The 14,322-nt window shown below is 37.6% G+C and overlaps 3 protein-coding genes across 15 annotated transcripts; 2 read left to right on the top strand and 1 right to left on the bottom strand.

Moving 5' to 3' along the window:
* Positions 1-64: 64 nt before the first annotated feature.
* LOC120014916 (probable RNA-binding protein EIF1AD) lies at positions 65-2,574 on the top strand. Of its 3 annotated transcripts, none has more exons than XM_038867037.1 (4): positions 65-290; positions 425-515; positions 819-945; positions 2,266-2,574. In XM_038867037.1, exons 1-4 carry the CDS (start codon positions 177-179, stop codon positions 2,480-2,482), a joined length of 549 nt encoding a protein of 182 aa, XP_038722965.1. In that variant the 5' UTR covers positions 65-176; the 3' UTR covers positions 2,483-2,574. The 3 variants fall into 3 exon arrangements, with proteins under 3 accessions (XP_038722965.1, XP_038722967.1, XP_038722966.1); XM_038867039.1 differs by having other exon boundaries at positions 71-257; positions 440-515; XM_038867038.1 differs by having other exon boundaries at positions 76-290; positions 440-515.
* A 544-nt stretch (positions 2,575-3,118) lies between these two features.
* LOC120014352 (uncharacterized aarF domain-containing protein kinase At5g05200, chloroplastic) lies at positions 3,119-8,621 on the top strand. Its single transcript, XM_038866281.1, has 11 exons — positions 3,119-3,293; positions 3,368-3,464; positions 3,647-3,789; positions 4,200-4,313; positions 4,572-4,760; positions 4,871-5,026; positions 5,348-5,613; positions 5,711-5,808; positions 6,230-6,408; positions 7,873-7,989; positions 8,229-8,621. The coding sequence occupies exons 1-11, from the start codon at positions 3,234-3,236 to the stop codon at positions 8,403-8,405; spliced, it is 1,596 nt and encodes a 531-aa protein (XP_038722209.1). The 5' UTR covers positions 3,119-3,233; the 3' UTR covers positions 8,406-8,621.
* Positions 8,622-9,334: 713 nt separating this feature from the next.
* On the bottom strand, positions 9,335-13,826 carry LOC120015299 (protein ENHANCED DISEASE RESISTANCE 4-like). Of its 11 annotated transcripts, none has more exons than XM_038867660.1 (4): positions 13,594-13,826; positions 13,031-13,130; positions 12,676-12,915; positions 9,335-12,192 (listed from the first exon to the last, which is right to left on the bottom strand). In XM_038867660.1, exons 3-4 carry the CDS (start codon positions 12,803-12,805, stop codon positions 9,632-9,634), a joined length of 2,691 nt encoding a protein of 896 aa, XP_038723588.1. In that variant the 5' UTR covers positions 12,806-12,915; positions 13,031-13,130; positions 13,594-13,826; the 3' UTR covers positions 9,335-9,631. The 11 variants fall into 11 exon arrangements, with proteins under 11 accessions (XP_038723588.1, XP_038723587.1, XP_038723586.1 ...); XM_038867659.1 differs by lacking the exon at positions 13,594-13,826 and adding an exon at positions 13,476-13,521; XM_038867658.1 differs by having other exon boundaries at positions 12,676-13,130.
* Between the last annotated feature and the right edge of the window lie 496 nt (positions 13,827-14,322).

The following is a 14,322-nucleotide window of genomic DNA, read 5'->3' as shown; positions in this document are numbered from 1 at the left end:
GTAAAAACGAAATTATTTTTATACCCCGAAATCTCCAGAGTAAAATACCTATATGCCCCCGACTTAGCCTTTCTCGTCTGTTTGGCAACTTCCCTTTGAAGTTTGAACAATCGAGGTCCGATTCAAACACTGAAACCCTAATCGGAGAGAGAGAGAGAGAGTAGAACTATAGAAGGATGAAAGGAGGGAGGAAGAACTTGAAGAGGGCAGTGAAGGAGCAGAAGTTGATGGTTCAAGAAGGCCAAAGCATCATGCAGGTGATCTCTCTTAGAGGTTCCAATCTGATCGAAGTAAAAATCTAATCTTTACTTATACCCTTCAACTTAATCCTCTCTCTAACATTTACCCACAAAAGCTTAGCGGTAATTGTGGATTCTTTTTGGGTTTATAACCCATAGTTGATAACTTTATTAACTGAAATTAGACTCTGTTTGATCAGGTAATGGATGGACAAGGAGATAAATCATTAGCACTGTTTCCAGCTAAGTTTCAGAAGAGCATGTGGATTAAGCGAGGTTTTTTTCCGTGTCTAATTCCTTGGAAATCCTTAGTTTAGTTGTTATGGTCATGAATTAGTCTTAGTCTTCAGTGAAGTCCAACACTGGCAATTGCCCAATCCTTCTGAACCTTTAATTTAAAAAACAGAATCTACTATTGCTAAACAATGGCAATATCTTACAGGGAGTGATGGCTCCAGCGAAGCATGATGTTTTTTGATATGATTGTTAACTTAAGTTTGTATATAGTAGTTCTGTTAGCATTTACCCCAGAGGACTGGGAAGCAGCATTAATGTATTTTAAGTTTAGTAATATTTCAGGTAGTTTTGTTGTGGTCGATGAAAGTGGAAAGGAAAAGGCTCTAGAATCAGGTAGCAAGGTTGCATGTATGGTTGTACAAGTTCTATTTCACGAGCAAGTTCGGGTGCTTCAGAAGTCTCCAGAATGGTGCGCCTTCTTCATAATATTTAGAAGCATTTATTATTTCTTTTGGTCTTGCATCAATACTTGTGTTCCTTGGATGCTTGTTCCAATTACTACCCAAAGGCAAAAATTGAACATCATCTAGGCAATCCTAATACAGGTTCGAGGTTGAGAAACTTATTATTGAATTGGGATTTGGAGATTAAAATGGCTTTGAGAAATAGGAGGAAATGGACGACCCTGTTTCTTATGTACTGCATAAAGATGATATCTTTTTGTTAACTTGAAGTTGCAAAAGCCTCTTTGACCTACTTCTCAGCAGGCAGCACAACCTCATCATTTGTTTTCGCATTACTAACACTTCCTTTGGTTATGACTCTTTGTTATCTCTTGGATACCCTCCTAGCTATTTCCGACTTTGTGCTGATAACAAATTATATCATTTTTGTTGTGTAATTTGGATAATTTTGCACAGACCAACATGTGGCTACTGTGGCCAAGTGGTCGTGCATACAACCTAGAGGTCACATATTCAATTCATGTATGGAAATAGGCTCTCTCCACATTTCATGTGGGGGTAAGGTCTGCTTACATCTTGCCTAATGTTTACCTTTTACTTTGGATAATTTTATTACCATGTGGTGATTGAATGCTGCTTTTTGGTACCAAGATTCTAAATACCCAATGAATTTGGATCAAAATCCGGTTCCAGATAATAATATAATGTATTTGGTTATTTGTTGTTTGTAAATAACTTGCTTTTTTTTTTTTTGAAATACTGCTAAATAACTTTTTATGTATTTTAGAAATATATGCACTTAAAGTATGTATATTTTATATGTATGCAATGTATTATTATTATTACCATTATAATTATTGTTAAATCCAATTTTTTATCGGACCGGTTCTTTCGACAAAGTGGATATACCCATATTCAACTCTGTAAGGCTTGTATCATCAGATTCCAATCAAAATTTGGTTGACCAGGGCTAGAATCTGTTTCCATCTGGATAATCAGCTCCTGATCTGGATCAGTCTGGTTAGAGATTCTGCATTTTCAATAAAAGCATTTCTTCACTCCTTTATGAATGACACGTTATGGTATTCAAACTGGAACCATAGTTTACTGTGGCATGTTCAGGCAATATTGGCTTTGTTAAACTGAGTCAATTGGTTTTCTGTTAACTTCAAGCTGCCTATTGGTAATTGTTTGTATCTGAAGAACACAACCATGCGTGTTTATATTGCTGTCCATTGATGCTTTTTCTGTAATGTTCCTTGTGCTCCCATCTACTATTCTTTTTTTCTTTTTTTTATATGAATCTCATCAACAACTGAATGCAGGCCAGAAAGTTTCAAATCCACCAACTTGGAGGATCCCAATGGAAGCTTAGGAAGACAGACTTCTCAGCAGTACAAAACTGAGCCTAATTCGAGTAACAACGACGTGGACGAGGACGAGGATGGGCTCCCTCCATTAGAAGCAAATACAAACAGGGTAAGACCAATTGAGTTGCAAACAGATGAAGACTCAAGCTCAGGATCAGATACAGATTCTTAAATTATGAACACACCCCTCATTGGATTTTTTTTTTTGTAGGATTTTGTATGAGGATATTGATTAATTATTTGATTACGTTCAACTTCAAAGTAGTTTCAAGGAGTCACGTTGTCATTTCATTTGTTGTACAAGATCCTATTGGAGTGTCAAAATGAAACAAAACATGGCATTGCAGGCCATGAAACATAGAAAGGAAAAATTAAAATGTTTTAGTTCTGAAGATCATGTTCAACCATGCGATATGGTAAAGCAGCTAAAATAGGGGATGGGGGAGCTTCAATTGTTCTTCCAATTCTTGACTTTAATTCTCTATTAAAATTATGAATTAAAATGTGTGATTGAGTATTTTGTTATCTATAATGTTATAATATAGTAGATTGTGAAAAAAATTTCTAAATACTAAATTGTAAACTATAAACCCTAAATCTCAAAAATTAAAAATTAAATCCTAAACATTAATTCATAACTTCTAAACTCTAATTAATCATTTTCATAAAGAAAATTCATGATTTAACATGAATTTTGGGAGAAGATTGGAGCCCCTCCCATCCTCTAAAATAGACGGTAGATGAATCTCCACGTGGCGTTCAGCTGTCAATCATGCTATTTCACTCACTAAATCACATAACAGATATACCTTACCTTTCAGTCTGCTCTGCCTCAGATTGGATTTTACGGCGTCGTTTTAAAGTCCTTTCGGTTGTCTATACCTCAAACCAGCGACCACGCCCGGAAGTGAGAAACTACGAAGATGATGACCATGACGGCACTCAGAGGCGGTCGCCTCTCGCTGTTTCATCATCACCCTCATGTTCCTCTTCTTCCTCTGCTTTGTTTTTTCTTAATCTTCACGATCACACTGATTAATTGGAGGGTCTTTGACAGCTGCCAGGTGCAAAGAAGCTCAACTTTCGCTGCAAGAGAATCATCATTTCTGCTCAAAACTCTCAAACTCGGGAGCTTTTCTCTTCGCGACTACAAGGTATAATGCATTTTCTTTCTCTATTTCTCTTAAGTTTTCTTTCTGTTACTGTTCTTCCTAATTGAATTGGCTGATCTTAGATTAATTCAGATTTACATGTTTTATGTGGGCTTGCGATTGTATGCAATTAGATGACGTGGGTTGTTTTCAATTTCATGTCTTGCTTCGTTTCTTTATTTCAGATAGCTTTGAAAACTTGCCGAAGCTGGTTGAGGATATTGTGCAGACTTCTATAAATACGGGTCCTCGTGGAGCTCTCAGGCTAGCTCAAGGTATTCAAGCTTTCATTGGGGTTGGCGGGGAGTGGCTCACTGATGTATCAAAGGTGCCATCTTTGTTTGCTTGACTTTATTATGTTACCTTTATATAGAATATCAAGCAATCTGAAAGTAAGATATTATATCATCTTCTTTTTTCTTTTAAAGGTCTCTCCCTGGATTCCTGAGACGGCTCCAAAAGAGAGCTCTCCAGTCTATTAATCCTAATATGGATGCTGGTGTTGTTGAAACTTTTAAACTTAAAACTATTTATTCCCATTGATCTTGCACCGCCATGAAAACCTGATGGCAATTATACAATGCTAGTCCTTCGGTTTGTATGTGATGAAAAGTTGTTTGGATTGAATCATGTGTCTGATTTCGAAATCTTTACAGTAATTTATGCGTGAAGATGGATTTGATAAAAGAAGAATATGATAAATTCCCTTAGTTTTCTGACTCGTATATTATTGGGCAGGCAACAAATTCTTCTGCTGGATTACCAACTCAAGTGCAGTTTGGACTACTTTCTCCACTTTATTTGAGAAGATTGTTTGAACGCATGGGGGCAACTTATATCAAGTTAGGTCAGGTAAGAAGTACATTTAAGATCAATTTATCAGTGACACGATGAAGAAGCATGCATTTGTCTATTTTTTATCCAATTTATCTTTTGACCTGATGAGAAGCACCTTCAAATTGGAATATCATATGATTTAGGAGCACAATATCTATGGCTACGAAATGATTTCGTTTGGTCTAATTTAGATGATATTATTGATACTAATTATTTACATAAAGAGGATACGAATTTCATTGCTAATGCTTACTCCGATTGTATTTATTCTAGTTCATAGCATCTGCCCCCACATTGTTTCCTCAAGAATACGTTGAGGAATTTCAAAAATGTTTCGACAGAGCTCCTGCTGTTCCTTTTCAAGAAATCCAAAAGATCTTGCGAGAAGAATTAGGGAGACCAGTAGATAGTGTGTATGAATATGTTGACCCAGTGCCAATAGCCTCTGCCTCAATAGCACAGGTATCTATTTGGTTTCCTGCTTTCAGATTTGGTTTTGTCTTCCATTTTTGCGATAAATTGTGTAATGTAATGACTATTTAGTGGAACTCTAATAAAATATTTTCCCCAAGGTTCATGGCGCAAGGCTCAAAGGCTCTCAAGAGGATGTAGTTATAAAGGTCCTGAAACCTGGTCTAGAGGACATATTGGTTGCAGATTTGAACTTTGTGTACATTGTTGCTCGCATACTGGAGTTTTTAAATCCTGAACTTAGCCGTGCATCACTGGTAACACACTGAACTTTATTTTAATGACTTAACTGGTTCTTTTGGTTAAAAATATGCAGAACCTCCATCATTTTCAAAGAAGCTGTTTTCTTAATAAGACTTGCTGGTTAAACTTATTTGCATTGAACTCATACAGTTTTGAATCGATTTAGTTATACATCCATTACGATGATGCATGCAATTTTCTTAGTAAATTGGTGGGCTTATCACTGTCTTTGCTTTTAACCTTCCTATTGTCTGTTTGTAGGGAAGAAACACTAATAACTGTGTACCTCTGTTTATTTTTAATTTGTCTATATGATCAGTACCTCATTTCATTAGGTTAATATTGTCAAAGACATACGGGCATCAATGCTTGAAGAAGTTGATTTTTATAAAGAAGCTGCAAACATAGAATCCTTTAGTAGATATATTGAATCCATGGGACTCACAAGGCAGGCTACAGCTCCAAAAGTGTATCAACACTGCAGCAGCCGACGTGTTCTGACGATGCAGAGGCTATATGGAGTTCCTCTTACTGACCTAGACTCTATTAGTTCACTTGTTCCTAGTCCTGAGACCAGTCTTATAACCGCCCTCAATGTGTGGTAGGTTATGCTTGATCCATGTGGCGTGAGATTTAATCTTCATCCAGTATTTATAGATCAGAGTTTTAAGAGCTTCATTGTTTGGAGACTTTTCCAGGTTCGGAAGTTTGTTAGCATGTGAAACTTTCCATGCTGATGTACATGCAGGCAATCTGTGGTTGTTACGTGACGGTCGCATTGGGTTTCTTGATTTTGGTATGTACATATCTTTCCACTATATATCACTTACGGTATCTTCAATTATTATTCTTTGAATGATTCTTTATGCAATTGTTCTTCTCAAATATGTATGATGGTTAAAACAATTGAATTCTAGTTTATGTAAGTCGTATATGTCTTCTAGACAATGTGTTGTGTTAGAACATTTGTTTTTCTTGCTTGGTATGGTTTTGAACTGAAATGTGTGATATTCGCCTTATGTCTTCTCTCTGCCAAGTTGGCTCCATCGCTACAATAATTGCTGCATCGGATCTATTTCCTACCAGTGTGTGTAAGGAAATTGCATGTATGAGTTCTGTCCTGCACAGCTGCAAGTGCCTATAGCTTCATTTTCTTGCCTGTTGTCATTTTCTTTAATACAATGGTCTGTTATATTTCTAAAAATCAAATTATACAGGAATCGTTGGACGTATATCCCCACAGACATGGGGTGCAATGGAAGTATTCTTGGCATCAATTGCAACTGAAGAATACGATTCAATGGCCTTGGCTTTGACTAAAATGGGAGCTACAAATAATGATATTGATACTAAGGCCTTTGCAAGAGATTTGGAAAAGATATTTTCATCTTTACGGGTGAGTCCCATGACTATTCATTACTTGCCTTTGAATTCTTTTGGAAAGTTGGATACATTGTCCTGTTTATGTACATTATCGGTACATGGGCTCCAATACACTAGGGTCATACTTACGTACTTCAAATTATCAAATTTCAAGCTTCTAAGAACATCTTAGACTTGTTTCCTCATAAGTTAATCTTGGTTGGTGTCTTCCCTGCCCATTTCAACCATCAATGTATTGTGAGCAATTATGTGTGCCCTGATGATCGTTATCAGTTGGTGGACGCCATAATTATTGTTGGTAAGATTCTTTTGCAGTCGGTACAAAGTACACCCTCTAGTTCCCCCTCGAAGATTTTGTGACGACATTCTGTGGAGTGTTTTTACAATTGTCTTGAGACAGGATATATGCATAGGGTCTTAACATTGAGTCTGGGTAATTGAACTTCGCGGCGGATTAGGTTAAGTGACATAGCAGTCATTGTTCTTAGGAATTCTCAAGTTAAATTTGGTGCTTTCAACTCCGCAGCAGATTAATTTAAGTGAAACAGCAGAGCAATAGCAGTAATTGTTCTTAGGAATTATTGAGGGTTAAATTTGGTGCTTTTAAGGCTGAAAAAGATTTTGATCTTGCTTGTGGCTGCAAACAGTAACCTTAGAACAGTGAATTAAAGGAAACTGCAGACTTTAGAATATCTAAACAATTACGGTTGTGGGGGATGGTTTGGGCTTTTTAACGCCAAAAATTTGAAGTGTTAACTTGTCAATAACAGATCTGGAATCGTCATAAAATCAGGGAATCAAAGAAAAAGAATCACATATATCTAAGCATCACACTTTATTGTTCCTTAGCAACAAACATAAGTATTCATTCTCATCATAGCTGACAATGGATTGCATCAACTAACCGAAGCCATTTCTTGCTGGAAAAAGTCTTGAAAAAGGCTGCTTAGTAATCACAATACTGTTATTTTCCGCCATAGATACTAAAACTTCTTAGAAGGAAATTAATTAGACTCCAAACTAGGGTTTCACATACAAATTAGTAAAAGGCTGAAGAAAACACGTTTTCCTAATGATTTTGAAATTCCAGGAAACCTGTAACTTTGACAACACTCCTGCTTGAAAACCCAATAAAACTAGCCCAACAAATAGATAACTTATGTAAGACTTAAACTAGCTAGAAAATACTTCGTAGGTTCCCAAATAAATCACAACTCTAGGACGCATTTGATCCTTGAATTTTGCCTTTTCTTGTCACCTGCATCATGAAGTCTCCACAGGGCTGCTTCTTAAGTTTGCAAAACAAGAAGTTATATGGGTACAAGTCTTCTGAAAGAATGTGAGCTCGGAGGAAGTTAAAATGAGTAACAGAGATGTGTTCTCACTGGTGTTTAATTGCAATTAAATGGGTATAGTTCCTTGAATTACTTATGCCAACTGCTGCTTATGCTGTAATCATAATGGGATATGAATGCAGGAACTGGACACAGAAGTAGTTGTTGCAACAGCTAGGGAAGTTGGAACAAATGCAACTGCTGTCTCAGCAAATATAGTTGTTGACGAGAGGCAAATGAATGCACTTTTCCTTGATGTGGTACGCTATCCATTCTGAATTGCCACCCTTTACCCCTGCTCCAAAGTAAAAAAAGATGAGGCATTCACTGAGATTCCTATGACAGTATGCAAGTCCTAGAATTTTCTTCCACTAGCGAAGCCCGAATGTTGAGTTATTAGCCAGCTCTTGGACATGCAAAACATTATATGGATTGAGATTAGTGAATGATGGAGTTTTTAACTATCAAAAAATAATATTGGCATCTATCTTTTCAACAGGTCCGGGTTAGTGAATCATATGGACTGAGATTTCCCAGGGAGTTTGCTCTACTCATGAAACAGCTTCTGTATTTTGATCGTTATACTCGATTGTTGGCCCCCAACTTGAACATGCTTCAGGACCAGAGGATTTCCATCGCCTCCAATCGAAGAAGCAGCTACAGGGACAAGCTTTAATTGAATCTTGTGCATGTGGATGTACTGCTGTTGCTAGAAGGCTTTAATTGTGTTACATACAAAGTTGAAACATAGGTTTACACATTCTCGAGAAGCATTGAGAAATCACAGTATAGGGTCTGTAGATATAGTGATATACAGTGTTAATGTGCTTGTTGATTTGGTAAATGAAACCCTTGTTGATAATTTATTTACTGTCAATGCACTTTGAAGAGAGATCATTATGGTTCTTTGTAACAAAATTTTGTTATGATCGCTTTTTAAGCTAGGTCAAAGAACCATAATGATCCAGCTATTAAAACATGCTTGCATACAGAAAGCATTTCTTAATACTTATTAGAGGTTGTTTGGGATAAGTACCGCGATGGCCTCTGTACTTTCGAAAAATGGTCTTTTTGGATGGATGAAGGGGTAACGGAGACCAAACTTGAAAGCATATATGCTTGTTTAGCTCAAAACAAAGTAGACGGGCTTGATGGACTATCTTTCGAAAGTACTAGGTCATTTCGATACTCTATCCATACGTCTTTGAAACTCATTCAACAATATTAATTCTAGCAATAGAAATAATTCTAATAGTACGAATCAGTTAGTCAGCACAAGTCTACGAGGAGAAGACCAACAAAAATAATAAATATATAACATAGGTCTGCTCATTTGTATCTTAGTTTTCCTCTTATAAATGTAACAAAAAGGCCACAGATGATAACATAGATATTGCCCTGGACATTTAGCTCTGAAATGCCTGTCTGGCTATGGGAAAGTTTTCGGTCCCTGTTCCATCATTTCTTAACAAGAAGGGATGGTAATTGGACAGCAACTTGTATAAATTAAAGATCAATCTCTCCTCTAATAATTATAGAAAAATACGAAATCTTGTCCAACGTCACCATGTGTAGTCCATGATTGATAAATGAACAAAAACTGCATTGAAAACCAACATTCCGACACTTTATTGATGACATCCAACTCTTTCTTACATCCAACATTGAATAATTCATTATACAACATCAGCTATACACAAATAACCATAATCATACAATATTCAAAAGCTTTGTTTCTACTTCAAATATATATTCCTCAGCAAAGAAATCAATTCTGTTCATCTATAAATCGACGGGGAAAAAAAAATTCACTTTGTGGATAAGAATGATAAATAGATACTAAGCGTGGATGAGGAGATGTCCCACGCTGCTAATAGACATGCATGCATGCATGCTTTCTTATCAGCTTCTCCTAGAGCTGGCTGGTCCTGGTCCCTTGATCAATTCAGTTGGGGAGGAATAACCCATGAGTCGATGAAGTGGAGAAACCGATCTTGGTGGAAGCTCCTCAATCTCAGAGGACATTCTCCTAGCTTTCCAAGTACTAGCAGAGGGCTCAGTTGACATGCATCCTTCTACAGGATTCTTATTTTTGTTTTCAGTCTCTTTCGAAAAAAGACTTCTTCGGTTCTTCCTCTCTTGCTTACTCTTCAAAGAATCACTAGGAATTTTTCTGTCACCTGCATTGCCTGGTACAGGATGCAATGGTGTGAAAGAAGCAGGATCTACATCTGAGGAGCAGCTTTTAGAGAAACAGTAATCATCAGAGCATGACACTGGACGCACCTTTGGAGATTCACTGGGATGAGATGCTGACGCCAAATTTCTCCTATCACTATCACTATACGCGTCAATCTCACTTGGTGGCGGGTCTTTAAAGTTTGGTGAATATGGAACCAAATGAGTTCCATTTTTAACGGAAAACTTAATTACCTCGGAACAAGAACCACACTTAAGACGGTGGCATCTCCTTCTAAAGACGAGGAAATCAGCAGGGAGCTGCAGCAGTTTCAAGCAACTATGACAAGTTATGAGAGGAGCTGCATCAGCTATGGGTCGGAGAAGTTTCTTTCCTGAGTGCTGCTTCTCCCTTAGGTACCGTTTAACCCCATGGTCTTTATGCCTCTGGTCATCAGATTTTGTTTCACGACTGTGTAATGGAGACTCAGAGTACAAGTGCTGTTGGGGACTTAAGGGACAAGAGGCATAGGAAGGGTGGAAATTTTGGCTAGGATGGATCCTGCAATGCCCTTTATTATGAAAAGGGCCAAATGGAGGCAACTGAGCTGAGTTCTGAGAGTCTGATGGACAGGAACAGGAATCCATGCGGCGTCTACCATATGTTGCCTCACCTGAGAAAGGTTTACGTAAGAATTTACTCTGCTGGGACCAGTTTCTTTCCTGCCTGAATCTTCCAGGAAACATAGGATAGTTTAAGTTATAAAAACTCTGTTCCTCCGGGGCCTTGTGATCATAGTACATGGGCATATGATTCTCCCGAGCAATGCCTGCAGAATCTACTCCTTGTGTCCCTTCATTCAGATCGTATGCTCTGTTAAGTTGATCCTGTAGTTCATTAACCATTCTCAATAGCTTCCTCTTTTCCTGTTCAGTGTGCTCATGTTTATTATGCAAATGAGTACTCGGATCCCTATGGAACTCATCGTGTAATTGATTGGAAGAGCTGCCACGAAATTGATTGGAAGGGCCGACACTTTCAGAGCCAATTGGTAAGCCCCTTTGATATGGAGGCAACCGAAATGGATTTTCATCTCTCTCCGATCTCCAGTTTCCACCTGGATAGCCAAGCCCTATCGGTTTCGGTTTCTGCAATTCATCTTGATTCCACTTATGCATCTTATCTGACAATCTTGATAAAAATTTTCTCGCTTGATGTTGCATCTCAGCATCACCATTTGCTAGGAATTTGTTTCTTCTAGGCGTCTCCTCAGGAACATCGCGATTTGGTACCTCGTAAGAATTTTTAAGAGGATGTCTATGAAGATCAAATGAATGCCTGTAGTGGTTTGGGGGTTGATCATCCATCCCGTCAAATGAGCTGCCATCATAATAAGCATGATAGCTTCTGGTTGTTGGGGATTTAGACAAATCTATGAGCTTACCACTAAGCTCTGAACTGGGATTGATAAAATCTGTAGCTTCCAAGGTATCTGTGGAACTAACACGACCAAAAGCATTGGCAATGTCTTCCTGGGAATGCTCCATTTGTTCAGTAGGCGAAGATACAAGCATATCAGATGAAATGCTCTCTCTTGCTGTCCCATAAATGGTGCTTGACCTTTTGATAGTACTCTCATCATTGCTTTCTACATCTGATTCTGAGTTCTCATCATTGACATCAACTTCCGTATTTGATTCTGCCAATGGTGACAACTCTTTATTCAGACGAGGAGAAAGGTCCGCTGGTGAACAAACTTCCTCGGGATGCATCTCATAACTGTGGTCTTCATCTGACAAGTCTACACCTCTAAGCTGCTCATTATCACAGGCCCCAGATAAACCGAAACCCTTCTGGTCATTTTGCTCCAAAGAACCATCGTTTTGATCTTCATCGGACAAGTCTACACCTCTAAGCTGCTCATTATCACAGGGCCCAGATAAACCGAAATCCTTCCGGTCATTTTGCTCATCGTTCTGGTCTTCATTTGACAAGTTTAAGCCTCCAAGCTGCTCATTATCAGAGTCCCCAGATAAGCTACAACCCTTCAAGTCATTTTGCTTCAAAAAATCATCCTTTTGGTCTTCATTTGACAAGTTTACACTTCCAAGCAGCTCATTATCACAGTCCCCAGATATGCTGCAATCCCTCTTATCATTATGATCCAAGGAACATTCCCTCTTATCATTATCCTCGGAATCTTGATCCAAACTATTCATCTGAGCAGCATCTGTTTCACGTAAGTTAGAGTTTGCGCTTTTACCAGCATCCTTTCGTCTTTTGGCTGCAAATAGGAAGAAGAATGAAAGAGATTAATCAACAACTTCAAAATAGCAAGATAGAAATCACTAGGTAAAAGGATATAAAGCACAAGGGGGAACTAGTCATAGGTAAAAAAAAGGAAAACAACTCTCGCACACAAAACTCCCGCAGTGGACGGGTTATTTTCTAGAATTGAACCTGTAATCTCTAGATTGCATCACTACAACTCTACCACCGGAGAACTAGTCATAGCATTGAATTTATATTTTATAGGATATAAAGAACTCGCGGTAGTAAATGTAGAGGTCAAGTATCTGCAACACGGGAGCAATCTACAATCAAATCAAATCCCTTATATTTCTAATGCAAGGTGGGAATTTTTCTTCAATATCATCTGAAGGAATTAAAAACAAGAGGAGTCTGAGCCTTTTAAGTTAATTGTAGTATCCAATTGCATCATTTCCTCAGGGTTTATACGAGCTTCTTATATTTATAGGAGTATTACCTTGGAGAACAATCTCACAACCACCACACTTGTATAAAGGAAGGTCAGACAACTCCGGTAGAAGCAGTCGACATTTAGGACATCTAACTAATCGATATATAGGCGTGTCGGTGGTCATTTTTCTCCACATATATATATATATTCTTGTAACGGACCAAAGATTAGGCTTCACCCTCTAAATTAAACACATTTCATCAGCCTTGAATATGTTTTTTCGTAGTAATTGGAAAGCACCCAATTCTGCAAACAGAAACAAAGAATATATATGACTTCCAGTTAGATATACAACGGAAGAAAACTGTGAAATGAAATTTCATAGCGAAACTCCCAAGTTCTGATGTGAGATGAAACAAACCACGCCGCCACAGTTTTCCATAAGCATCAAGCACACACTCAAAAAGACTCCTAGATTACTGTCAGCCAAACTTAGAATTCGTACAAGTATGGCATCCTCCCTATCCATTAAGAATAATGAAATTGGAACTCAAAACCATATGCTTATTCAAAAACAAAGCTTATGAATTTGGTGAACCAATAATATAAGCAAGTTCTGGATGTTCATAAATCTGAAGAAATCAAGAAAGGAACAGATAAATTTAGCAGCAACTCAGTTCATTGAGCTAATTAAGCAGAATGAAATTAAAGATATACTGTAGGGGGGAATAGCCATATATGATGTGCAGTTTGCATTAAAATTTCCATTCAAAAAGAAAGAAAGATTGAACTGTTTCTCTTTTGCCAATCATCCGCAAATCAGGCAGGAAAATTAAAAATGAGGTGAAGCAAATTGAAGACCAAACCTTGAGGAGAAAAGGGCATTCTTAGAAGCTATTAACATCAAGCATATATAGTTTATTCGAAAACCCAACAAAAGAAATCAAGAATAGCTAGATCTAATAACCCATAAAAGGGACTTACAACCTTGTCGTAGCCGCAAAGTTCACGACAGTCTTCTTCTAACAATGCTTTCACACGCATTCAAAGAGTTTTCTGTGCCGTGTTTAGGAAGCTTATTAAGCTGTCAACCATCTATTTCTCTCTTTTTTTCTCCTCTCTTGGCTCTCTTTAGTTATATTTTCTCCAGCTAGAGACCTAGAGCCTAGAGGAAAACAGATGGAGAAAGAAAAATGGGCGCCGACCACATTTAAAGCAGCACCATCAACAACAACTACCTGTCGTACTTGGTTCGTTCACACATTCGTCTCTGCAAAGGTGCAAGCTTTCATTCATTACTGTGTTTTTAACCAACAAAACTGGATCAACTCGACTGTTTTTTTTTCCACTTTTGGTGATTGAGAATTAACAGCCCGACATGTCAATTATTAGACAATTGGATCAACTCTAAACTTGGTTCATCAATCTAGTCCATTCCACGTTGACAATAAATAAGACCAAGTCGAAATCCATGCAGAGAGAATGAGATGAAACCCACACCAGATAGTTAACTCCATAAAATCAGTCAGTAACAAGGAAATAATGTTGAAACAAGTGAGCGTGGGAGTTGAACTTGTGAGGTACTTTCCAATCAAAACTTCTTTATTCTAAATTCCAAATCTCTACACAATTAAACATTTTTTTTATCCATTTGTCAAAATTTTATATTCTTTTTCAACTCAACACATGTAATATAGAAAATCATAAATAACT

This window comes from Tripterygium wilfordii, chromosome 14 (genome assembly GCF_013401445.1).
Source record: "Tripterygium wilfordii isolate XIE 37 chromosome 14, ASM1340144v1, whole genome shotgun sequence".
In the NCBI taxonomy this organism is placed as follows: Eukaryota; Viridiplantae; Streptophyta; class Magnoliopsida; order Celastrales; family Celastraceae; genus Tripterygium; species Tripterygium wilfordii.
The sequence above is the reverse complement of the archived record's forward strand: the minus strand, read 5'-3'. Positions and strand labels throughout refer to the sequence as shown.